This window comes from Podospora anserina, chromosome 5 (genome assembly GCF_000226545.1).
Source record: "Podospora anserina S mat+ genomic DNA chromosome 5, supercontig 9".
Taxonomy (NCBI): domain Eukaryota; kingdom Fungi; phylum Ascomycota; class Sordariomycetes; order Sordariales; family Podosporaceae; genus Podospora; species Podospora anserina.
Window position 1 is genome coordinate 130,008 of NW_001914843.1, and position 25,001 is coordinate 155,008.

Sequence of the window (25,001 nt, forward strand, 5' to 3'; positions counted from 1 at the left end):
CAATAGGCCTTCAATTACCAATCAGAGGCCTTGAATTATCTTTCCAAGGCCTTCCACTCTCAATCAAAGGCCTACTTATTTAACCAAACACCTATTTATTCCCATCACAGGCCTCAAAATCCTTTCCAAACACATACGCAATTCAACAATGGCCCCTCCCACCACGCTCAGAGGTGCCTCGCGCGGCACACGCGGCAGATGCGGCGCTCCCAGGGGTGCCAGAGGCTCCAACGCGCGCGGTGGTGCCGTTACTGGTGGGCGTGGCGCCCGTTCCATCACACCTGTTGCTGCTCCCCGGGCCGATTCCCAGCCATCCCCCGAGCAAGCAATGATTCCCACACCCACACGCCGCAGAGGTCCCAAGGTCCCTGAGCCCATGGGCAAGCCTTGGGCTGTCAGCTCCATGGCTTGGAGAACTGATGAAGGTTCACTCAAGCAAGTCACCCCCCTTTATTTCTACGTTTCGTTTCAAATTACTGATTGTTTTGAACAGGAAGCTCGAGACAGGCGAGTTCTCTGACGCGACCATCTTGGCTGACGGGAGAACCTGGAGAGTTCATCGAATGCTCCTCAGCACCCGATCCCGCTGGTTTGCGGAGGCGTTTGAGAAGCAGAGTGCGGGGGAGGATGAAGGGGAGCCGGAGATTAACCTGAGGGAGTTGAAGACTGAGTTTGTGGATATGCTGCTGCGGACACTTTATTCCAACCGTGAGTTCTTACCTGACAAACCACGGGAAATGTGTGGTGTCTAACAGTGAATCAAACAGGCTTGCCCGACCAGTACCTCAACATCCGCGGCGCAAATGCCACATTTTCAACCTATATCAAAATCTTCAACCTCGCCGATCAGTTCGGCGTCGAGACCATGTGCAACGACGCCCTGACACTCCTAGGCCAACTCGCCGACCGGCACCTCGAGGACCTCTGCACCTTTGACAAAGTCCAATCCGGCCGCGAGGGCGTGCCAGAGCCAAAGCCGGCGTTTCCGTATCACAATCTCGGTATTGCTATCCTCGAAGCCTTTAGTGAGGAGCGCACCGTCACCGATAAACGCGCGCAGTATCTGCTTGCCAACTTTCTCTACGCCGGCCGTGCGGTGCTGCTAGAGAACCAAGTCCTCAGGGACATTGTCGACCGCAACGTCCATCTCGCTGCCGCGATGTGGCACACCAGTCAGGGGCGGAATCTAGCCGGTTGGCTGCCCAACCCTGAGGTGATCTCCCACCGTCTGCGCGCGTTTGATCACTCGAGAAAGACGCAGCATCCTGATCGATGCGAGCTTTGTGATGATGTTTTTGATTATGGGGCTCACAAGAGGGTCATGTTTGATCCGTACAAGGTTGTGCTTAGGCCGGCGGGTTACTGCGGAGTTTGTGTCGAGAAGTATAAGGATGACCCGGGGTGTTTGTTTCGGAGGCGGGGAAAGATGGATAAGCTGGGGGAGAGGGGGTTGTTGCCGGTTATCAAGGCTGAGGTGTTGCATGAAGGGGAGGATAATATAGCGGGGATTCCGGAGATGGAGAGTGAGAGGGAGGCGAGTGCTGGGTTAGGGTTGCAGGGGCCGACGATGAGTACGCCCGCTCCGGTGCAGGTGTTGTCGGATGGGGAGTTGCTGCCGCCTCCTCCGGTGCCGGTTAAGAAGGGGGTGAAGAGGGCGAGAGAGGAGTAAAAGGGATAGGGAGAGGCGTAGGGAGGAAATGGGAAGGCCTTGCGGTGATTATATGAGGCATATGAAGGGGCTTTTATAAGGCTTGATACGCCAGAGGTAGGCGTTGACCTTTATTTTTAAGGCATTTAAAGTTATTTGGGAGGCGTTATTATTTATTTAATAGGTGTTGATTTATCATTTTGATGCGTTGGGTTGTATTTGATGGGGCATCTATACATTTTTTTGACGCATTATTATTTGTTTTATAGGCGTTGATTTATCATTTTGAGGCCTTATTTCCTAGTGCTTACGCATTTTTTGCATCTTCTGAGCGGTGCAGATAGTTATTATTTTGGTTAATGCGTTGGTTTTAGATACCTGCTACCCTGAGTGCTGAGTGAAAGTCGTCTGTTGACAATGACGATCTGGTTTGTCCACCGAACTTGGGTGAAAGGTGAGAGATATCAACAGTCAATGACGTAGAATCGGGTGATGAAGGATGCGAAATTTGGAGGGGTACTGTCCAGAGAAAGAGAGGTACGATGGTGCAAGGCAGACTGACTTGATGTCTGATAGGTTTTGAGGGGTATGATTTAGCTGATTGGTTATCAACGAGGGCGATGCCCGCGATCTGGGGGCTGGGCACTCGGACTATGGTAGTCGGGGGCCGCAAATCTCTCAACATGGGGGAAAGAATGAGCGATCATTGGCTTTCAGGGAACTGTATACCTACAGTTTTAATCTATTCGGCTACTGCGCCATGCGATGGTCACCCTACTCTATTTCCTTAAGACGACTGAAAGGAATAGACATTTTCCCCATGACCTCAGTCACCATAGCACTTCAGAATGTTTCATCTGTTTGTTCTCTTCTATACCACCATGGCGGGCATCGCGAATCCCAACTCGAGAAGATATGTCAGCCAAGTTGGCATCCTATCACTGGAATCACTTTTTCTGGGGAGTGTGATTCTGTTCTTTGTTGCGTCAAACACGCCCTGGTCTTGGGACCATCCGATGATCTTCAAAACGGGCTCTCATCTCCCTGTTCAATTCTGGCTGGCTGTTTTGGGTGTAGGGTTCAGCCTGCTCGCATTTGGACTGTCCGAGTCATATGTTCACTTGTTTGACGTGTGGTGCACATGGAAAGCTGGCAGCGATTCTGGACTCGACTACGCGAGATATCTCAACACCCAACCAAGAGCTCCAGTAGTTGTTGGCTTTCGCGGATTTCGGCCATTCGTCATGGTGCGGTACCTGATTATCTTGCTCGGCATCGCTGGCTCGATCGGCTACAAGTTCGCGATTGTTCAGATAACAGAGATGAGTCTAGAATTGGACGAAACAGCGGTGACGGTCCATTTGCCATCGGCGGAGCCAATCGACCTAGCAACCGGCGCAACAAGCACCTGGCTACGTGACGGCCCTACTGCGCAAGCCAATCGAGCCTTTCGACACTTCAGCAGTGTGGACGGTCATCATACGGACATCGCTGTGGACGCTATGGACCGAATGCAACCACCTGGGGTTATTTTCATGTTCGGCGAAGGACTATGCTCCGACACATTTCACAAATTTGACGAGGGGATTCTCACGACTTTGGAACTGGTTGTGGTGGCAAACTTGGAGGTTGAACGTCGAGACCCCAACGACTTTGTTGAGCTGGTTCCAGGAGGATGGACTCGCGTTGCAAGAAGGGCGGCCGGATGGCTGGAAGGAAGCTCGGATGGGTTGATCATTGATTACAGGCACGAAGAGAACGGCACACTTAACATACGCTGGGCTGAGATACCCGAGTGGGCAGATGAAGAGCGCGGGACGTTCATAACAAGGCAACCGATAAACAGGGGCATTAGCTATACCATTGGCCTGACCCTGGCAGAAGTGTCTCGAGTTGTTGCCTCAAAGGACTGTGGGGAGTTGAAAGAAGTCTGGCCAGTGGACTCCTTGATATCAACCATCCCTCTTGGACCCCCTGCAACGCAGAATAACCAACTCCTCAACACGCTACTCAAAGACCCCAAAATATCCATTTTGGATGGCGTGGGGCTGATTGTTCGCAACTCCATGACCACCTGGGGCCACGCCATTCACGCTTCAGAGCGACCAAACTACACTCCAGGCCATGCGCCTGTCCCTTCAGAACGCTCACGATGGGATCTCGTTCCACTCGCATCCGAAAAACATAAGGGAAATCACGGCGGTAAATACTTCAAAAAGCATGGCCGCCCCGGAGCCGTGTATCTCGAGTCAAACGTCACGTTTCCACGCGACTTTGGTGACCCGAGAGTAGCCCAGGCATATTCGTGGATGTTTTTACCGCAAGACCAGAACCATCCGGTCAGCTATCCGTATTACGAAGGAACCAGTGTCCAGAATGCCGGTGTGGGGGGTTACTCTCAGGCAGCCGTCATCTTCATTATTCTTGGCGTGATTGGGTGCTCGCTTATTCTTGTCAGACTGTACCTTGGACCGGCAGGAATAACGTCCTGGATGGGCCAGCATGTATATTTGGCGTTGGAAGGCAGGATCCAGAGAGATGGTTCGGAGATATTGGCGTGCGGGCATCAGGTTGCGCAAGATCTTGGAACGGTCAGGATTGAGAAGCATTCCCGGATAATGAATGAAGACGAAAGGAACACGGCAGAGAGAGTTGAGTCCAGGAGCTCGACCGGGCTGTGGATCAAGGGAGTTTGAGAATGTATATGTGACGGTATGTAGGGCACCTGACAAAGGGCCCAGGTTTTCACCAGACCAACACCTGGTTGCTTTTAAGGCCGGATTTCCTATTTGTTTACTTTTAGACTGAACAACCAACAACCAATATTGTAATACCAATTATCAACCAATTTCTGGCCTTTTGGTCTCTCTTTTCGCGGCCAGTGACTTTCCTAGGCCACTAGCCCAACACGGTATGCTCTTCAGGGAGAGTGAGAGATGCTGAGGTCCGTGAGGGTGACACAGGTGTTCAGCTTGAAAAGGTTTTGGGTTATTCCCCCCCCCCCCCCCCCCCACCCCATTTGGATTCAGACCGAAGAAGGAAAACGTTGAACAGTTGAGATATAAGCCCTACCGTGCTTATATCGGCAGATTCTGGCGGCTGGCGACGTCGGGTTGTGAGCGAATGAGGGATATGATCGATGGCAAGGAAGTGTGGATTGAGCATGAAAATCTTGACAAAATTCCAGATCCTACATGCTGTCGAACAATGGCTGATGCTCAGAGTGTTTCCGCTGAAAGACGCATCCGCGGCAAAAGATTTCCAGGAGGAATAGCGTTTCAGATAACCATTTTGGGAAGCGTACATGATCATAGATGCCTGGTGTTCAGACCCCTGCTTCATCCTCCGCCAGCTCACAAGTTCGCCCGGATATGATCCGGGAAACCTCCCAACCGGAAGGAGGCTGAAGCCAACCTTTTTATACTCACGCTCGGTCTGGATCTCCTGCAGAGCACCGCCATCATCGCTCCAGAGTTTGTGTGACTTGGCAAAGCGGCCTTTCAGTCCTGGTTCAAGCTGCGAAGCCACTGCCAGCTTCTTTGTTAGGCGCGCGGATGCATGCGCCGCGATAACGGGGACTTGATCCTTCGCGCCTTGGCCCCTTATACCCTTGCCTTACGCTGCGCCGTAGTCGCCCGCTGCTGCTTATTTCGGATTCCACACCACGAACCACCAATGCTACTCCAAGCTGACCAGAAAACAGGGCCCAGGAGGGCGATCCCAGCCGCGACACTGAATGCGAGCTAGCTGTGAGATTGCCTGTCCCAGCTCCCACACCCCATTGGTTCTTAGATCCTGTTGCAACATGCTGCAGGGGCACTTCATGTCAAACCCGCCGCATACCGGGATACACAGTGTCTCTTTTAACCCCACGACCAGCGCTTGCCGTGGCTCGTCGCTCTCCGGTTTCTCTTTTCCCTCTTGATGCAGTCTTGACAGGTGCAACACCAACGGAACAATGCGGGTAGAGGCTCTCTTGGTATGTGCCGCCCTCTTTGGCGGTACCACTGTGCTGGGCCAAGTAACACCACAAGCGAACATCAAGTTCATTACTCCACCGAATATCCAAGAAGGCGAACATGATATGAGGGATAATCCGGTTCATGAAGAAGGCAGTCTGCTTCCAATCACCTGGTCACCAGCACCCGAGGGAACGAGAATCAGTCTGACCCTCTTTCAACACAACACCACCGACGGCGGGTCTATTGGCGACTTTGAATACATCACACGTATGTCTCATTCCCTTTCTTTCATGGCCCATCAACTGACCATGTCTTGACAGAGGGCACTGTCGGGATTACACGGCACCCATGGATCGTGGCCACAACCAAAGACCTGAAGGACTCGGACGTCTTCAGAATCATCTTGTTCATCGAGGGAGAAACAGGAGGCCACACCGGCACCGAGTTCTTCAACATCACCCGAAAGAAAACCACAACAACAACAACAACAACCACATCCACCACCACCCTGCCCACGTCCATCGACAAAGACGACGAATCCAACAGCTCCTCCACATCCGCCAAATCAACCCCAACCGACACAGAAAACAGCAATAACTCCGCCCAAACAACCAACCGCTCAGAAGACATCACATCCTCCTCCTCCGGGCTCTCTACCGGCGCCGCAGCAGGAATCGGCATCGGCGCAACCGGTGCCGTGATCCTCCTCGCAGGAGCAGCATTCTACTTCTTCTTCTTCAAACCCCGCCAAGAAAAGAAACAAGCCGCTCTTCTCGCCGCGAGCGGTGTTGGTGGTGCAGGGTTCCCATCACCAGGAGTGACACCGCATCAGCATTACTCCCAGGTGCCGAGCCAGCCTGGGCCGCCGTCGATGTACTCGGGTTATGCGGGGATTCCACCGTCTGTGTCGCCTGGTCCGCCGGGGATGACGGAGTACAAGCCGCCGAATTATTACGGGGGGCAAATACCGCCGCAGCCGCCAAGTGAGATGAGTGGTGATTGGAGGGGGCAGCCGCATGAGATGGCGGCGGGGCAGATGGCGAGTTATGAGTTGCCGGGGCATCAGCAGAGGTAATGGGAGGGTGGGTAGACGATGAGTAATGGGCATGGAAGAGGAGTTTAGATGGTTGATATTGAGCCGGAATGGAAAATAAATAGGGCGGTTGATACCTGGGGGTTTTGGTAACTGTATTCATGGAGGAAAATAAGGGCTGTATTATATTACGTTGAGGGACATGCTTTCTTCGTTTTGTTCATGTTCGGGCTTTCGTCTTACTCTGGTGTGCAGCCGAGCATTTAAACGTCCGACATTCTTGTCTATACAAACCTTCTGTCGTGTCTTTCTGGTTCTTGGATGCCTGATCAGTGATCCAAACACCCCTCGACCGAATTTCACTTACCAGCTTTACCACGTTGCAGTTTCATCCCCACACGACGACGTATTTGCGCCAAAATACGACTGCTACGAACCGACAAAATTGAGCTTGTGGAAATATACGGCAGCGATGTTGAACCATACGCCATCCTCTCCCACACCTGAGACAAGGAGGAGGTGTTATTCCAGGATATACAACATCCTGAACTCGCAACCTGGAACTGGAGTACATGTCCTGACACTTGCGAAAATCTCACCCCCGCTGCTCACTCGTGTTTCGGGAAGAAAGGCTTTTACAAGGTCCGAGAAGCAACCCTCCTCGTCAGAAAGCACGGATTCAACTTCATCTGGATCGACACATGTTGCATAGACAAGAGTAGCAGCACGGAGCTTTCTAAAGCCATCAGCTCCATGTATCAATGGTACAAAGATGCGCAAGTCTGTTATGCGTTTCTCGCTGGTGTCGGGTCAGAGGCTGAGGAGGACCCATCTGAAGAGACGTCGACTTTTCAGGGAAGCCGGTGGTTTACGCGGGGCTGGACATTGCAAGAGCTGATTGCCCCCCGTCAAATTGAGTTCTACGGATATGACTGGAGTCACCTAGGAGATAAATCACCTGGTTCGGGATTTATGGATCTTGTTGCCAATGTTACACACGTTCAAGTCAGTGTATTGGTAGGGAAACGGCCCCAAACAGCATATGTCTCGGTAAATAAGATCCCCATGTTAATTCTGGTGAGACAGGTGAAGGCTGACAGCTCACCCGTCCAACAGCTTCACGCATGCGTTGGGCCGCAGGTCGACAGACTACGCGAGTTGAGGATATCGCCTACTGCCTGCTCGGGCTTTTCGACGTGAACATGACACCCCAGTATGGAGAGGGAAAGAAAGCCTTTATTCGTCTCCAGAAAGAGATTCTCAGTCAAGATGACGACCAAGCACTATTCGCCTGGCACGTCAACAAGAATGACGTTGGCTCGCCTGAGACTCTTTTCGGCCTTCTGGCCGATTGTCCGGATAGATTCCTTGAAATTGGAAGCACCGAACTTGTCACACCAAAATCTATAGGAGGTCAACCAGTCACCGTCACACCCAGAGCTATCAACATTGAGTTGTTTCTCATTCCGTGCCACGACAAGGGGCGTGCAGATTTCCTCGCCATTCTCGATTGCGAAATTACCAAGACTGAATCACGTCAAGCACCTGCGGTATATTTGAAGCGACATTGGGGCACCGGAGATCAATATTCCAAGGTTCTTCCCTCAGAGCATGTTTATGTCCGAAGACAAAACTCGCTTGAGGGAGGCGCCTCATGGCAGCGGATTTTCGTAAAGGCGGAACCAAGATCAAAAGCCGCTATTCTGAGAATAGTACCCTCCAAGGACAACTCGGGACTCAGAAGCCATGATGAGGGGACCGCCTGCGAATGGGAGGTGATAGAAGCAAAACCTGCAATCTGCTGGGGTGAGCAAGCTGGGACATTTGAAGTGGAGACCTGCAAAGTTCGTTTCGGGGAACCAATTGGTTTTTTCAAAATCAACATCATCTTGAAAGAAGGCCTTGTTTTCGTCGAGGTGGCAGTTAGCTTGAAGTTCAATAGTGAACGCTCATGTCGAAGCCGGTGCCAAGTAATCTCTGTGTCCCAGCATTTTCTGGACCTGCAAGACGGCAAGCACCACGGCTTTATACAGCTTTCAGCGAATATGAGAGACTACCACAGCAGCGAGTTTAACAATGCGTTGTCGCATGATCGTGTGGGAGACAAAATACCAGTGTTCATACAACTGACGGAGCATCACCATGGTCAAAGTGAGACTGTTTCACTTCATGTACTCTGTCGATAAGATTATCGCTTCGGAAAAGCGGCATCCAACAGGAAGCTGGCCAAGTGGCTCTGAAGAATCTGCTGGGAACTGGTGCTGTCATATTACAGACAATGGCGACAATTGAGTCAGAACCACTATCACATTTGTTAAAAGTGCAGCACAAGTCACTCGTTCAGAATTGCGAAAAGCGGTTTCGAGACCTCTACGAAAGCCTTTTGTTAAACATATGCCCAATGCATACAGTCATGCTTATGATGGGAAATCTTTCTGGGCCGAAATATGTGTGCACAATAAGCCCAGATTGGCCTTCGCAATTTCCGTTGAGCTTGCTACACACCCTCCCTACCCTAGAAAGAACCTTTTTGGGGCTTAATGGCACCTTACGAACAGCCAAACAAATCGTGGATGCAACGGTGGCTGTCTCGATGATAGGATACGTCTTAGGAACGGGAGACCTCCAAGGAGCGGGAGACCACCCAAAAAGTCAAATCAAACCTGGACAAAATCCATATCTTCTAGTGAGTGTGTATTAGAAGTCTTCATATCCTCGCCATGCTGAGCAAGGTACCTAACTTTACCTAGCCATGTGGGTATCATGATCTCTATTTGTATATTTCCTGGCCCCTACATTGTAAAATGGCTAGCAATATCTCTAATATACTAGATGTACACGCTCAAAACTGCCAGCGTGATAATTTCTCTCAATGACGACGGAAGTTGGAAAAGTCCGGTCCTCAGCCAAACCTGTTCTGTGGTTCTTAAACGCGTGGAAGAGCTTATTTCGAATATCGATTTCATCATCGCAAATACACTCTCAATGAAGGGGAAATGGGATCCACACCCTAATTAATTGGGTAGATTTGCGATGAAAATAAACCTACCTACACAGACATGACATTGGCAACTGGTAGCCTTCCCGCTCGGCTGGCAACGACGATGACACCTTTGTAAGCCACCACGCTCGTGCGACTCCTGTCAGCTCTACTTTGAGCAGGTTGAAGGGAAAAGCCGGATGCTAAAGTTGGACGATGTCATCAGTGAGGAAATTTTCAGTCATGTGGCAGTCGTCTGCTGTCAAGGTCCACATGCCACAGCAGAGTGCAACAAAGTCGCGACACACATCATAAGCATGCTAGAGGATGGGGTGTCTCAGAAGCTTCGCTCAGGTCCCTATTTCCTTCACGGTTCAGGGCACATTTCCAAGGTGTACCGACTGTACCAGGATACTCATCAGGCGTTTATGTTTGGTGTCACGCGAGACACAAAGTCGACGTCACCGAGGTAAGAACCGCTGTTATCGACTCTCTCCACGTAGTGTTCCCGATCTTTTATTGACGAGGTACCACAGACAGATTCCAAGAGTACCACGGAAGCCTTATCCCAGTTCCCTCCCGACTCTACTTCGACTCCCCTACTAAGCAGTCCCCCTACGAGGAACGCGAGTCACTGTCAAGGATGTCTATCACCTCGCCGGTACCCCCACGAGTGTCTCCTGCCGTGACTATCGAGCCTTCATGGGCATCAAGGATGAAACATCAGAAATGGTTCTTCGGCTGATCAACGCAGGAGCGGTCATTGTCGGCAAGACCAAGACAGCGCAGTTTGCATCTGGGAAGCGTGCTGGAGATTGGTCGACTATCCTTGCCCTTTCAACCCTCGCGGCGATGGGTACCTGGCTCCAGACGGGAGCAGCACGGGGAGCGCAGCGGCTGTAGCGGGATATTCGTGGCTGGATTACTCTATTGGTACAGACAGCAAGGATGTTCTTTGCCACGTTGCTCCTGGTGTTATCATCTTTAACTTCAGTAGCACTTGGAAGCATGGTGTGCCCGGCAGCAAGCCGGGGAATCTTTGGCATCAGACCAACACACGGAATATCAGATCTAAGTGGCATTGTTCCCGTTTCAGGGCATGACTGTTATTGACCGTACGAGTGGCTTGATGGTAGATGCTGATGTTACCAGGCACCTGGATACAGCAGGCTTCTTTTCCAGGTCCATCACCGAGTTCAGGGTCTTCGCGAAAGCTTGATATACCAATCACTTGGATATACAAGTCAGTGATGGCAGCACCGAAAATTACATCATGGTGTCAAGTTTAGGTTCGTTAATTTTTCGGTGGTGATAGCCTACTCGCTTGCTCTGTCCTCTTGAGCATTTCGACGAATTCCCCGACGACTCGAAGCTCAAGCTGGAGGCATTTATTCAAGATATCGACAAGGTTACGGGACAGGCCAGAATTGCTTCTGATGTGTCTGGGCGCTGGACTGAGAAGGTGGGGATGCCGAATAATACGCCACTCCGCGATTTTGTTGCCAAGGTATGCTTCTCCCTTGAACAACTTCGTCATTTTTACGAAGCGACCAGTAATTGGAGTTATTTTGCTAGGCTTCTGGAGGTCATCCACTGACATGATGAAACAGACATTGGCCCACATCCATCTTTTTGACTCTTACCACAACGATCTGCCCTTCCGAGAAGCGATCAAGAAAAAGCATGACAGAGAGCCGTATGCCAACCCAATGGTCAGGTTCAAGTGGTGAGTGCATGTTTTGAATCCACATGACTCCCAGGAAGATAATTAGAAAGGCCAGGGTCAATGCTCACCACAGGTCTGCGTCTAGGAATCTCGGTTCCAAGCTCACGGATGAGCAATACCAAACTACGCGCCAAGAGCAAGAAATCTACCGCAAGTCCTCCACCAACATATCTTTGACAACAACACCATCCTCGTTCTCCCCGCCGGAGATCCCGAGCCCCTCTACAGAAATGCATACTCTGGACCCCCCGAGAAAAGCGGCGATTTTCTTGCAGAGACCTGTACTCCTTCTTAGGAGGACTCCCGCAGGTGGTTGTGCCGAGTAAGTTATATGTCCATCCACCATTCACCCAAGTTCTCATTTTGACCTGATTTGTAGTTGGCAGTGTATCACGCATCTCTCCTGTCACAAATGCGCGTGTAGAGGTCCCTTCGTCTATTTCCATTGTTGGCCGGGATGGTAGGCTAAATCATGGCCCCTTTTGCTGACAGAAAGATCTGCTAACCGAGCTAGGATCTGATGCTGTTATTATAGAGTTTGTGGAAAAGGTCTTGGTCAACAGTCACCGGCTCTTGGAGGCATCGGCTGAGCCAGTATCATTTCCAGGTCTCAAGAATGAACGGGCTGATTAAAGTGGATAGTGAATTATGTCTTTTTATCCCAACACCATCAGTTAGCTTATCACAATACATATAGAGATAGTTCATAGGCCTTGACTATCTAAGTTAGGCTTTAGAGGTTAGTCAAGATGCGTTTCGAATGCATTCTGAGGCCTTGACATTCATTCGAAGTCACTTTCCTTTCTTTATAGAACGTGTGTGCTTGGTGCCTGCAGCTACTAATAATTCTTCTGCTATTTATGAGCTCTTAGCAGCAGTGTTTAGTAAGCACGTTATAATGCCTGTGGTTTAAAGGTGCCGAAAGCATGGCAAAATAGCTGTACGGAAGAATGAGAATGACAGGGTGAACAACTGAATAGGTGTGGTGTGTTAGGTATATCGCGAAACTGTGGTCTTATGGATTCTACCGTAACCATATCTCTTCACATACCATCTCCCCAGGTGTCTGAGTCTCTGTTAGGGGGCCTTTACCAACATACGCCGCACCAACAACGCTGTATGACATTGTCTTGTTGTCGTTCCCAGATCTCAGAATCAAGTAACCACCACCCATGGTGCAGCCTCGTACCTGCACCAAGTAATCACCATGATCCAGTGCTAGCATACGGCTGTTGCTTCCAGTGTATCCCGTATCCGTAACAAAAAAGCGAATCCCCTGGCTGTCATATATTCCGGATGATTCAGACTCTCGAAACCACCCCAAGATTCGGACTAAACTAGCAAGCACGCAGACAGGACTTCTGTCTTGCGAGAAGCGAATGGCAAGGGCAGTGACTGCTGCCAACACGGGCAATTTCAGGAACCACAGGAACTTCCAAAGGTGAACAACAAATGCCACCAGAAATCCGGAGTTGGCGATGACACCGAACGGCCAGGCGAAGAGGTACAGGCTGGTGTCCCCGAGAAACATGCTTAATTCCTGGGTGACCTCTGAAATCAAGCGGCTCATGACGGGGAGACAAGTAGCGTATCAATGTCTTGATAGCTAGTTCCTAACGAGGTCTCGAGAATCGAGACGCGAAACTCCTAGTAAGCCGCCGGTGATGAAGACGACATCGCCGGCAGACTGGCGCCACATGTTTTGGTTTATGTACGACCTGCCCTTTAAAAAGACCCCGAAGGCCTGTGAGATTGCGTTTGTTTCTAACATCGGCTGGATCTTGAAGCCAGAAACAAGTCTCATGCGCGCGCCATCACAAGGGCAGGAAGCCACTGTGGTAATCCAGGAACAGAGAAACTGAAAGGCCCTTGGAGTGAAGTAGGTGTGTGATGTATAGGCTGAGGTTGCGTAGGCTATAACGTCAAATTCTCCCGGAGTGCGGGAGGCTATTCGAAGTGAGACAAGAATCTGGCGAATATGTGACCTCCAAGTCAGTTTTATCAACGTTTCGGCCAGAGCGCTCAAGACAGGGTCTGGAGCAGATCTTTGCAGAAGTGGCTTTGCTTGGTTGATCATGGAGATGAATAAAATCTGCCATAGCAGCTGGACCGAATTTACGGTTCCGATCTCTTCCACACGGCCGAAGACTTTAGCTTCCACTAGTAAAGACTGTTTGTTGAGCTCGTATCGAACGGCTTCGTTTGTGGGCTGAGATGTCGAGACAGAGACAAACGTGTCAAGTGTCGAGTAGAGGCAATGCGCGCCGGTATAGGTTGTGTCCAGTCGGGTATCCAAGAGGGCAAAGTGATAAGACCCTCTGTTTCCGGGGTATAAGATTTGTCTCGTCCAGCTCGAAGGTTGTTTGTAGCCATTAACAATCCGCGCGTTATAGAACATAGAGAACTGGATACAAGGTTATACGGATTGTGATTGGCGTGAGAAAGAACGTTATTGAAGAGCCGCATGTAAGAATTTGACTGCTGTGCAAGCCGGATGGCATCCACGTTTCCATCAAATCTGAAGCAAGCCAGCGTAACAGCTTCGAAGACTTCAGCATCAGTGACGGCCCACGTCGTGATGGGAATCCCGTGGTCAATCTCAAGCTCCTTAAAAACACCATAGAGAGAAAAGAACTTGTCTTTGCCTCTTGGCAGGACTTGAAGCGCATGGCATTCATGCCGGCTGTGAAGGAAAACTGAGACAGACCCGTCAGGAGCGACTGGTAAGCTCTTTTTTGGCCGATGGTCCGTCCGGTGCGACGATGCCCCGGTTCATGAATTTCAACACCCCTTTTCAAAGCAATGGCATCTGCCAGATAAAACTGCAGAGACACAGCTTGATCAACGCTGGCAGAGGCAGGGAGCACCTTGAGCTTCTTCAGGACATCCCAACCCATACGGAGGCTGTAAAGGCTGAGGCATGTATCACCGCAGATCACCCTGACGAGATCTGGGTCTGGGAGCGTAACTTCTTGAACTGGCCATGCCCTGGTGAACCAAGACCTGAAAAAGAAATCCACCATACTCCTCGTTAGCCGTGGCCATTTCCGGGCCAAGTCTAGTGCGACATCTTCTGGACTCTGTTCATCCTTCCAATGGCCACCAAACCCAGCGACCTTCTCAAAGTACTCACAAACTAGAGCATTAGACTCGTCCTGTTCACCAAGCCAAACTCGGACGCGAGTCACCTTCTTGTAGATGTCGCCCATGATGTCAATCTGATGGCCCTTCCCTTCTTTGCCGTTGCTGCCTGGTTGATGCAGATTGCATCGACCCACATCCGCTTGTTTGTGCTTTTGTTCTTGCAGACATTTCTGAGCGCAGCGACACAGTTCTTTGTCACATAAATGAGACCTCCATCGCAGATGGTCGGGTCGGTTCCATGTTCAAAGTCCCACGCGTAGGATAGTGCGGTGAAAGAGAGAGCTGAGGCAAGTGGTACTTCTTCCATGGAGCACGCCATGAGCTCGTAATCGTGGCTCCCATCCGGTGCTTGAATCGTGATAAGGCGGATTGCTGAGTCGGTACTAGAGAGCGCACGGTAACTATACTTGGGCGGTGGTGCAGCATGACTAGCTGGCTCGATTTCGAGTTGGAATGAGGAATCCCCCCATGTATCCGCTAGTCCGAACACATCGGACCTGCCATATCAAGCCTAATGGTATGTCAATCACGACAGCCCATGTAACCATCACGATGATCATCTCGGTGAATATAATGAGATCGAGCTTAGAAGGCATCCTAAGTTATTGGGAACTCGACTTTTTGACACTCCTGTGCGGTGAGATCAGAGTTTCATGAGGTGAGGGGAAAAGGGCTCAGCTGAACGCGTCAGATGCATTTCTATTCGCCAGAAGGCTGCAGTTGCCAGGCATCCATAGCCAAGCTTATACAACCTTAAACGAGCTAGGTCATAATGTATATTCAGTAAATACTACTACCTGACCTGGGTACTCCTAGCCATCGTGACCAATCAAACCTCGTAATTACATCTTTCAGCATCTTAGATATTCCCGGAAAAAGACCAAAAGAGGTGTACAAACAGCTTTAATACCACACCTTATCAGACCGGAACATTGTATCACTCCAGAAAGGTCCAAATGGGACGCTCATCGAGTAAGGTATCAAGGTGAGGTATTCTTCGCAGACAATAGGTTTTATAACACGTTCAAGAACAAAAGCAAACACCATTTGTGAGCTTTCCACCGCAATATCAAAGACCCAAGCCAGATACCTGGTCTGGATTTATCTACCGTAATGAACCTGCGTCATACTCCTTGTCTACATTCCCTAGACACGGCCCTTGCCACTCCTTCTCAAGCCTCCGCATCCATCCTTCCCTTCCATCAGTTAAAGCTCCAATGGCACCCCAGGCTTAGGCCACCGCACCGAATCCAACACCCCCTCCTCCCGAAGCTCCTTCGCCAACTCGGGCTCATTCTGCGTGAAATGATCCCACGACTCATGATGCATAGGAACCAGCACATCAGCCTTGATATCCCGAAACAGCTGTGCTCCTTGCTTCCCACACATGGTAATCTGCAACCCATCAAACGTCGCCTTCCCTAGATTCATCAAAGCAATAACAATGTGATACTTCTCCGCCATGCGCGCCAGCTCGGGGATGTAGACGGTATCCCCAGTGAAGTAAATGGCATTTGGCTTCCCATCGGCCGCAACGCCAAAGTCTTCTGTGTGGACGATGAAACCGACACATTCATGCCCCGGCCAGTGTTTGCAAGGCGTGGCTGTGATGCTGAATATCTTTCCAGCAACGCGAACCTTGCGCTCCTCCCAGTCCTTAAAGCCGATTACGCTGGGTCGAGGGGCAAGGTTGTTTGCGCCGTCGACGGTGGTAAACACCCGCCTGCCGTCGAGAAGCTGACGGCCGGGAGGGTCGAGGTTGTCGGCGTGGTTCTCGTGGCTGAGGAGGACCGCGTCGATGTGGGGGAGCTGGTCGAGTTTGAGGGCTGGGTCGTCATGGACTTTGCAGATGCGGCCCGCGAACTCGAATCCGGTGCCGGCGGGGGAGAAGAAGGGGTCGGTGAGGAAGGTGATGCCGTCGATGTCGAGGATGGCGGTAGCGGTGCCGATGTGGGTGATGGTGACTTTGTTCTTGAAGGTTGACATGGCTGGTGAATGCTTTTGAGACTGTAAAACAAGGTGTTGAAGTGCTTTGTTAGGCGGCTGAGGTTTCTCTGATGAATTGTGAACTTTGGATGATAAGTTAGGTTCCGACTTGGAACCGTTAGAGTTCTTATACAGTTCCCTTCTCCCCGTTCGTACCCTCTTGAATTGGCTGATAAACTGCAAATTTTCATTACCCTTCCATACAAAGGCGATTAGTAATTATAATCGCCAAATTAACTCATCAGCTTCAGCAAAATCGATTCTCGATTTCAAAGCGTTGCAGAAGACTGCTAGTCATGCGTCGGAACAATGACATCTGATCCTGGCTTCTCGGTCTTTCCTCCGTGATACCCACCTCTTTGCCCAGTCCAAATGGCAACAAGGTTTCTGCTGTCAGATTACAAGGATGGTCAGTGAACAGTGATACACCTCACCTAGACCAAAATGAAGACACCTACTCTTCCTACGAGTCTCTCCCACAAGTCACAGGCTCAACACAGAGTCTTCTCATCCTCGTCTTCTCCTCTAACGAGTGATGCTTTCGAGGCCACTGAGGTAAAAACTGAAGTTTGCACAAACAAATCACATGTCTCCCAAAATACCAGAGATAAGTCCCAGGATCTATGCCAGTCTGGACCTCAACATGTCGTCACAAACTTTTTGAAAGGTCCACTCTGTCTAGGTGCGGCGTTGAGAGCTTGTTTGTAAGCTGGTCTTGGCGGAATATGCATCCTGAATAGGCTTAGTGCTCGACGGTGACCCCTGACAGGGATCATGGTTTCTCAAGAACAGGCACACAACTGTTCTTCAGCCAGTACGCCGTTGAAAGAAATTTGGAAGATGTGCAGAAATGAGGATGCAGTCTCGAAGATATGGCGTTTGTCTGGGAATGAGCTTTCTTGTGTTCTGGTGTAAAGGGAGGTGCTTGCATACCTGGCTGCCTCCCGGAGTAGACGTATTGACTTCTTTATCATCTTGGCTCAGTTCATCAGCTAGGTAGGCTAGGCCAATGGCAATGATGGGTCAAGACTGGAGTCCTTCCAGGCTTTCCCCTCTCAAGGATGTGCGGAGGCCCTGCAGGGTTCCAACCCGGCCGGGCTGATGAATGCTTTCCCTCCGACGTGCCGAGAGACTAAGGAGGCGTTTTAAGTCCTGGTGGCATTTATAAACTTAGACTCCTTTGTTACATCATTCAGAATGTAGCAAAAGTTTGGGGCCAGTCTCCAAAGCAAAAAGATCAGCACGAATTCAGTTACCTGTTGTGAACAACCTGGCTGTGCTGCCGGCACGATGGCAGCCACCAGTGATACACCGCCAGATGGAGGCTTGAAGGCCTGGCTATCTGGTAAGCTCTCCGAGAAGAATCATTGGCCTCGATGCTGATCCCGTCAATTTAGTACTGGCCGGCTTCTTCGTCATCATGAACAGCTGGTATGTATACCCAAGTGTATCATTCCTCATTCAATCCGCTGACAAGCATACCAGGGGAATCATCATATCCTTCGGCATCTTCCAAACATACTACGTCTCAACCCTTCATCTTCCCCCCTCTGACATCTCGTGGATCGGATCTCTCGCCGTTTTCTTGCTCTTCTTCGGCGGCATCATCAGTGGCCGCCTCACGGATGCTGGTTATTTCCGCACCACCACAACGCTCGGCGCATTTCTCATTGTCTTTGGGTGTTTCATGACGTCTTTATGCACAACATACTGGCAGCTGGTGCTGGCCCAAGGAGTTTGCATTGGCATTGGCAACGGATGCTTGCTCACACCCATGATGACCGTCGTCTCGACATACTTTGGACGCAGGTTACCGCTTGCCATGGGAATTGCCGCGTGTGGAAGTGTTGTGGGGGGTCTCGTATACACTGGTATGGCGAGGACATTGCTACCTACTATTGGTTTTGGGTGGACTTTGAGGGCCATTGGGTTCATTCAACTGGGCACGTTGACGCTGGCGATGGTGGTGGTGCGACCGAGACAGTTACCGCCGAAGGCCGAGAAGACACTGCCAGTGGTGGATTTCACTGCTTTCAGAGAGCCCGCGTTCAGTCTGTTTGTTCTTGGCTCATTCTTGGCATGTTTATTCTCTTCTCACAGATACATACCATGGAACCTTGCTGACGAGCCTGAGCCCAGTCATTCATGGGCGTTTTCTTCGGGTTCTTTTACCTCGCTTCATACGCCCGGGACATAAACGGGATGAGTTACACAGAGTCCCTAAACCTGTTGCTCGCCCTCAACGGAATTGGTTTCGCAGGACGTCTACTGCCGACCCCCCTCGCCAAACTCTTCGGTACTCTCAACACCTTCATCGCACTCATTCTGGCCTCGGCGTTGGCCATGTATACGTGGATCGCTGTGAATTCGACCGCCGGACTGTACGGTTGGACTGCCTTGTACAGCATTGCTGTGGGCGGCGTTCAGTCCTTGATGCCGGCGGCGGTAGCCGTGTTGAACTCGGATCTGCGCAACGTGGGGTCACGTTTGGGAATTGTTTTTGGTGCTATTGGCATTGGGTCTCTGATCGGTTCGCCGATAGCTGGTGGGCTCATTACTGCTGGAGGTGGATTCTATGTCGGGGCACAAGCCTTCTCAGGGAGTGCCCTCGCTACAGGTGCGTTACTCATCCTCTTGGCGAGGGAAATCATGAGAAAAAAGACACGTGCAAGTTTTTGGTCCAAATTGTAGGAAGCTTTCAATAATGCTTAGTTAGACATTATGGCGTCCGAGCAAGTATGCCCGCTCTATCAACTGCGTCCTTAGGCGACCAAGAACAAGAAGTGGTTCCTTTGTTTGTGGCTTTTCTTTGCCTGGAGCCCCCCATGGAGACCGATACCAGTAATCCGTCAGCACCAGGCAACGCGTTGAAACGAGATATCTTTGCCGCTCTCAATTCCGTGAGATGCTCTGGGAGTTTTGCCTGCCTCAATCGTTTTTACCACCGGCTCGAGAACGGCAAGACCTTCCCGTTATCGTTTAGAATGCCCAGGATGGTCAATGAGATAAGACGGTTTTGACTCATCTTGTAAGATGGGCCTGTGAGACGAGCCAAATTGGCCTTATTTTTGCTCAAGCCAAATCAAATCCACCTGCCGTCTTATCTTACATCTTGCAAGACGAAGGGTATATATTTTGAGGCTTTTTTTGAAGTACTGAAATAGCGGTAATACCTGGGCTTTTGGTGGTGAGGATACGGCCTGAGTGAGAGTTGTAGCCTGGGTAAGGGTAAGGGTTGTGGTTTAGTAGCCAATAACTTTATTAGATATCGGGCCGGAAAAATAACCGGAAGTCTTGCAAGCTAGTGAGATGAACGAAATCTTAATGGCTTTAAGCTAAATCGAGGCCTTGGGCCGGTGAGCTAAGTCAAATTGACGGCCGTCTCATCTCATCTCATCTCATCGACCACCCTGGAATACCCTTAAGGACTTTTTTTTACTTACCCCTAACCTGCCCCTTTGGTGGAGTTTTGGGTGTGGGCTATGTCCGTGCTTCATCTGAGGAAATCCAATTCTTTCCCAGTTTCATTTCACTCTTTCATCTTCCTGTTGCTGTCGCACTGAATCAACAGCACAAGCTTCTCTTTCAGTCGGCACCTGGAACCCGGTGACCACGCCACTCAGATGAGCCCCCAAGGTCTTTGCCCACCAACAACACTAGATATCTCGTTCAGCTCCAATTGCATCATCTTTACCAAGCTCGTCTCCGAGTACAGTCCCATTTAAGACTTCCTTTCTCACTAGAAGTTTTCGGCAAACAAGTTCAGTCTAACATGAACAGCAAAACACCATCAAAATCACCTGACATAAATTCTACTACAGCCATAAACGTCATAAAAGCAAACACAAACACGCAAAGAGATGAATTCCCCCAACTTGAACAACAGCCCAGACCATAGGTCCAGATCCTTCACTTATTTAAAAACAAACTGATCCCTCAAATCCACTCATTCTCCATTTCCCAGTCAATAGGCAGACGACTACCCTCCACATTCTCCATCAACAAGACTCCCTTTTTTGACAAGCCACACCGTAAACTTAACAATCTCTGATTCAGGTTTTGCCCAAATAACAGGCCACATGGCCCCTTTAGCCAGAATTTCCTTTCGATAGACCCGAAGCACCAAACTCTGAAAGTAATTTTTGTCGCCCAGTTTCACAGCCAGTTCCCAGATGGGATCCCCGAAAGTCAGGACAAGCAACAGGCCCTTATACACTTGGTCACCAAGCTAATAAGCATCCGCAGAGACCAACTTAGAGTTTCCTTTTGACCTGGTGGCTAGCCTTTCAATTGACTTTGTGAGAGACAACAACCTCTTTTCGACAGCCTTGCCAATATCTTGTTGATATAATGCTTCAAGGCTAGGTTTGCGCATGGATAAAGTTTTTTCACTGCGGGTCGGGTATCTTGAATAGGGCAAGCCATTCGACGCGGCTGATTGGTCTGGTAGCTTGGAGGGTGCTCTTGATGCACGTCTTTTCAAAGACCAGATCTTTGTTCAGGACCCATTTCTCCACCTTGACCGGAGACTTGTAACTTGACGTGTATTCATGAAGGTGGAAGACAAAAGTACGGTGGCGTAGCAACTCGCGAGGGGACACGGCGGCGATCCAAACGATGTCGCGCGGTTGTCTTCCAGTCCATTTCTCAACTCTGTCTCCGTCTTTATCCACATATGTCTCGTCGGACAGGCGTTTGAATGGAACAGGGCGTGAATAGTCTCTGCTTGGCATCGTTCACGGCAGCGTCCCAGCTGCCCCAAAGTGAAATGAAAGGGCTTGGATGTCGATTTCTCCAATCGAGATGTTGGTGTAGTGCGTCGCCTGTGGTTACTTCAGAGAACAGTACATCTTGCTGACGAGGTTTGAAGAGTTTTGCACGAAACCCGCGCCCGATTCTGTAGGGAGCCTGCGAACCGTTATCAAACACGCGGTAGAGCGTGATATCTTCTCCATCAAGATGCGGCCCGAACTCGAAGGGCCGAAAGTCGCTCTCCTTTTCAGCCAGGCACGGTTTGGAAGTCATAGTCAATGGGGCTGAGGCACGAATTATGATAAAAAGTCTGTCTTGTTGTGAGGCTGTCTGAGGTGAAATCAGCATGAGCTAGATGAGCGGGTTTGGAATGATTCTGCTATCTGCTCGCATCAGATGAACCCACAACAACTCCACCCCTGATGCGAGGAGAGACCTTGTCTCCTTTTGGGGGAAAAAGACGAGAAAGAAAGCTAAATTGTGCGGGTCTGGTATTATAGCTATCGATGAAAGTCATATCACATGAAGATGGGCTTGTCAATGGGCTCAACCACCAGCCTTTCCCCGCGAATGACCCAGTCAATATTACCTTCCAAGCCATCCAGCTCCCAAAGGCTTCCATATCGCGACAACCATGAGCTAAAGTTTTTGACCAAGACCATTTCATCGTCTTGAATCATTCCCATCTGGCCCGATCTGCAGTCTCGGGAAATACTTTGCGGTAGATATAAATTACCAAATCCTGGAACCTCTTCAATACCCTCTTAGGGGCGACAGTCTTCCAAAGCGGATCAGACATGGAGCCCATTACTAGCAAGCCTTGATACAACTTGTCCCCGAGGTTGGACTTGTTTCCACAAAAGGCCGTCCGTATCTCCCCTCGCAATCTTGTCAATGTGCCGCCCAGTTGCTTCTTTCGCTGAGTCTTGCTGGTGGGAAACTTGGCGGAACGAACCATCGGGGTGCAAGAATTTCTTCTTCATCATATGAGGGGCAACATGGCGCCATCTCAACTCTGTCCCCGCATCGACGTGATCGGTGCTGCCTCCACTGCACTCAGAGCAATCCTGTACGCTCAGAGCCTTCAAGCGTTGCCGAAATGTAAGCCCGGTACGCCGTTCCACAAGTCGAGTCGCATCCCGGAACGTCAAGATTTTAACCACCGCATCATCTAAAACCGAATACATGGCTAGCCACTCCTTGGGGCTGATTGGGGTTTTCTTGGCCCAGAGTGTCGCCAATAAGTCTTTATGCTCTGGTTTGTTCAAGAGCTCTGCAAGGTTGAAAGCAAGGCTGTTGGTCTCCAGAAGCTGGTTCCGCGAGACAACAGCGGCCTGAACCTCGTTATGGAATATCGATTGTCTCGTGCTTTGGAAGTACACCTCGGGTTTCTTGAGTCGTCATTCGACCTCTTTCTCTCCCTTTGCCCAGTCATCCTAGAGTGAAACGAATGGTGTTGCGTTTTGGTGATTCCAGTTCGAGTGGTTGCTAAGTGATTCTGCTGAAAGCCCGCCATATTCTCCAAGGGTCGAGACCGACATTCCGGCGCGGATTCCGACTCCGTCAATGTACGGGGTTTGGGAGAGGCTGTCGTAGACATGGTAGAGCTTGATATCGTCAAGGTCTGAGTGATTTTTGCCTCCATCAAAATAGGGACCAACAGACCAGACAACATGACCACCAGAAAAGATGGCGAGACCGCTCATCAGCGATGGCAGGTCGTCGGCGTCCATGATTGATGAATGAAGATGGTTATTCAGAGAGCGGCTGGAGGAGAAGCTGGAGGTCTGACTGTCACACGGCAAAGACCAACCTCCAGAAGCCACGACCAACAACAACGCCAAATATCACCTTAAGGAGGGGCAACTGCACGTTGTGAGCCTCTCGTCAAAAGTGAGGCAGACAAACAGAGGCAAGGCGGGTATCAAAGGAATCCTATTGGCCCAGAGAGATATTGAAGGACTTGGTAGAGGCCTGAGGCACGAAGGCACGGACCATTTGACGGGAGATAAACACGCGTTCAGAATCACTGTATTGCTCCTAGTTTTCCTTCATCATGGACTTCGAGGCCATTGAAGATTATTACTGGAATTGAACTATTTGTTCCAAGCCCTGTATCACAGCCCTTGTCACACTGACGTAGGATGGCCCAGCTAGTCAAGTGAGGGGATGTTCCATAGGTGTCCCTATATCACTATCCTCCACCATGCCAAGGGCCAGCCCGTCGATTATATGCCACCCTAAGACACTATAACGTGATGGTATTGTCTCTTGGTTGATATTTGGGATAGGTTGCAAAAAAACAAAGTTGAGTGTTATATTCCCTGGCCGTTCACATCTCCGGTCTATATTTTACTCTGTAAAGAGAGATACAGCTTGTAGAGCCGGAATAGTGGAAACGGGAGTGGATGATTATTGCTGGGCTTTGATGGACTCGGGAACTTAAATAGAATAATATAATATATTAGGCTTTTCCTCCTTACTTATCAACTTCTTTTCGCCTAGTGAAGTAAGCCGTAGTAACCAGAGATAATATCAAGGATCTGATTAGGCACTCGATTAGGTAGTTTGCAAGTTCGGATGGGAAGGTTAGTTCGAGGGGACGGATAGGGTGTGGGGAGCCTAATACGCCTTCTGATGTGTTGATTCTTTGGGGGTTGTTTTAGGGGGTTTTTGGTTGATGGAAAATTGTGGGGATGGTGGTAGTTGTCGGGGTGATGGACTGGGTTGAGAGGACTTGAGGATTTTGCAAGGCCAACGGGGTTTGACTGTCTGTATTAACGCGGTGGTGATCCGAAAGGGCTTTTCTTTGGGAACAATGTGCTTTTAGATTGTTTAGTTGTCTGCTTGGAATTCTGCGTACGGCCAGAATGAGACCTTGGTGTTGAGCTGAACAGAAGCTTGTACATATGATTGAAGTCCCTGAATCAATGTATCAACTAGGCAGGGATCCAAGTACGTAAGTTAGATGACGGAAACTGTAGTATCAGGTTGTCGTCTCATCAAAGCCTGAATATTTCTAATTATCTTCACAATTCATTGACCGCTTTGAGCCTCGTTCATTTGATGTTACTCTCTCGTAAGACCACCAACACAGACACTTGCAATGGACCTTATATCTGCTGACAGGTCGGTATGCATTTTATTGGAGAAGATTATTAGGGCTAGCTACCGGGGATAAAAAAACAATTGATCATCACCGTCCCATTAACGTGTAGCATTACCATGTTAGCATCAGATTAATGGATCTATTCCGAGTCACCATGGGAAAATACAGCCACGGTTTCTTGTTTTCTCCCCCAGTTATCACCGATGCAGTGCATCTTGCCTCGTATTGTCTTTTGTTCCACGGTAACAAAACCAGCTGCAGCCCTGTTGCCAGTATGTAAGCTGACCAAGTAATCCATCAACGGCGGCTTTCTTGTCAATCTCAATGTTGAAAGAAAGAAACCTAATTATAAGGTACCAACAATGACATCAAATTGCCAGGCAGGCGATGACTCTTTCCCTGAAGATGATAGAAAGTACCTATGGATCACACGACGGCAGTAGTTGCCTGGATAGTCGTTCCTTCCACCTGCAGAAATTTCTTCGAGCACGAGCTGATTTGGTGTCGTTCCTAATCCGACAGCGGCCTCAAATTTTCACCACCATCCTGGTTTCCACCAATCAGTCGTCTTTCCATGCTTGATGTCGAGGCTATCTCCAACTCCTCCGGCCGGCAATACCTTTGTCGACATTCGTTTACTCTGTTGGTCCTGGCCGCATTG

General features: G+C 50.0%; 6 protein-coding genes across 6 annotated transcripts; 5 read left to right on the forward strand and 1 right to left on the reverse strand.

Annotated features, from left to right (window-relative positions):
• Positions 1-148: 148 nt before the first annotated feature.
• On the forward strand, positions 149-1,669 carry PODANS_5_7925 (uncharacterized protein; the record flags this gene model as incomplete). The annotated part of the gene is made up of 3 exons (XM_001904566.1): positions 149-425; positions 508-708; positions 768-1,669. 3 exons carry the CDS (start codon positions 149-151, stop codon positions 1,667-1,669), a joined length of 1,380 nt encoding a protein of 459 aa, XP_001904601.1.
• Positions 1,670-2,496: 827 nt separating this feature from the next.
• On the forward strand, positions 2,497-4,344 carry PODANS_5_7930 (uncharacterized protein; the record flags this gene model as incomplete). The annotated part of the gene is made up of 1 exon (XM_001904567.1): positions 2,497-4,344. The coding sequence occupies one exon, from the start codon at positions 2,497-2,499 to the stop codon at positions 4,342-4,344; it is 1,848 nt and encodes a 615-aa protein (XP_001904602.1).
• A 1,262-nt stretch (positions 4,345-5,606) lies between these two features.
• PODANS_5_7940 (uncharacterized protein) lies at positions 5,607-6,685 on the forward strand (the record flags this gene model as incomplete). The annotated part of the gene is made up of 2 exons (XM_001904568.1): positions 5,607-5,877; positions 5,931-6,685. The coding sequence occupies 2 exons, from the start codon at positions 5,607-5,609 to the stop codon at positions 6,683-6,685; spliced, it is 1,026 nt and encodes a 341-aa protein (XP_001904603.1).
• A 627-nt stretch (positions 6,686-7,312) lies between these two features.
• Positions 7,313-8,829, forward strand: PODANS_5_7950 (uncharacterized protein; the record flags this gene model as incomplete). The annotated part of the gene is made up of 2 exons (XM_001904569.1): positions 7,313-7,652; positions 7,760-8,829. Coding segments are annotated over 2 exons (1,410 nt in total), but the record flags the coding sequence as incomplete, so codon positions are not given.
• A 6,870-nt stretch (positions 8,830-15,699) lies between these two features.
• Positions 15,700-16,479, reverse strand: PODANS_5_7960 (uncharacterized protein; the record flags this gene model as incomplete). The annotated part of the gene is made up of 1 exon (XM_001904570.1): positions 15,700-16,479. One exon carries the CDS (start codon positions 16,477-16,479, stop codon positions 15,700-15,702), a length of 780 nt encoding a protein of 259 aa, XP_001904605.1.
• A 1,290-nt stretch (positions 16,480-17,769) lies between these two features.
• PODANS_5_7970 (uncharacterized protein) lies at positions 17,770-19,170 on the forward strand (the record flags this gene model as incomplete). Its single annotated transcript, XM_001904571.1, has 3 exons — positions 17,770-17,824; positions 17,877-18,538; positions 18,619-19,170. 3 exons carry the CDS (start codon positions 17,770-17,772, stop codon positions 19,168-19,170), a joined length of 1,269 nt encoding a protein of 422 aa, XP_001904606.1.
• Positions 19,171-25,001: the final 5,831 nt, after the last annotated feature.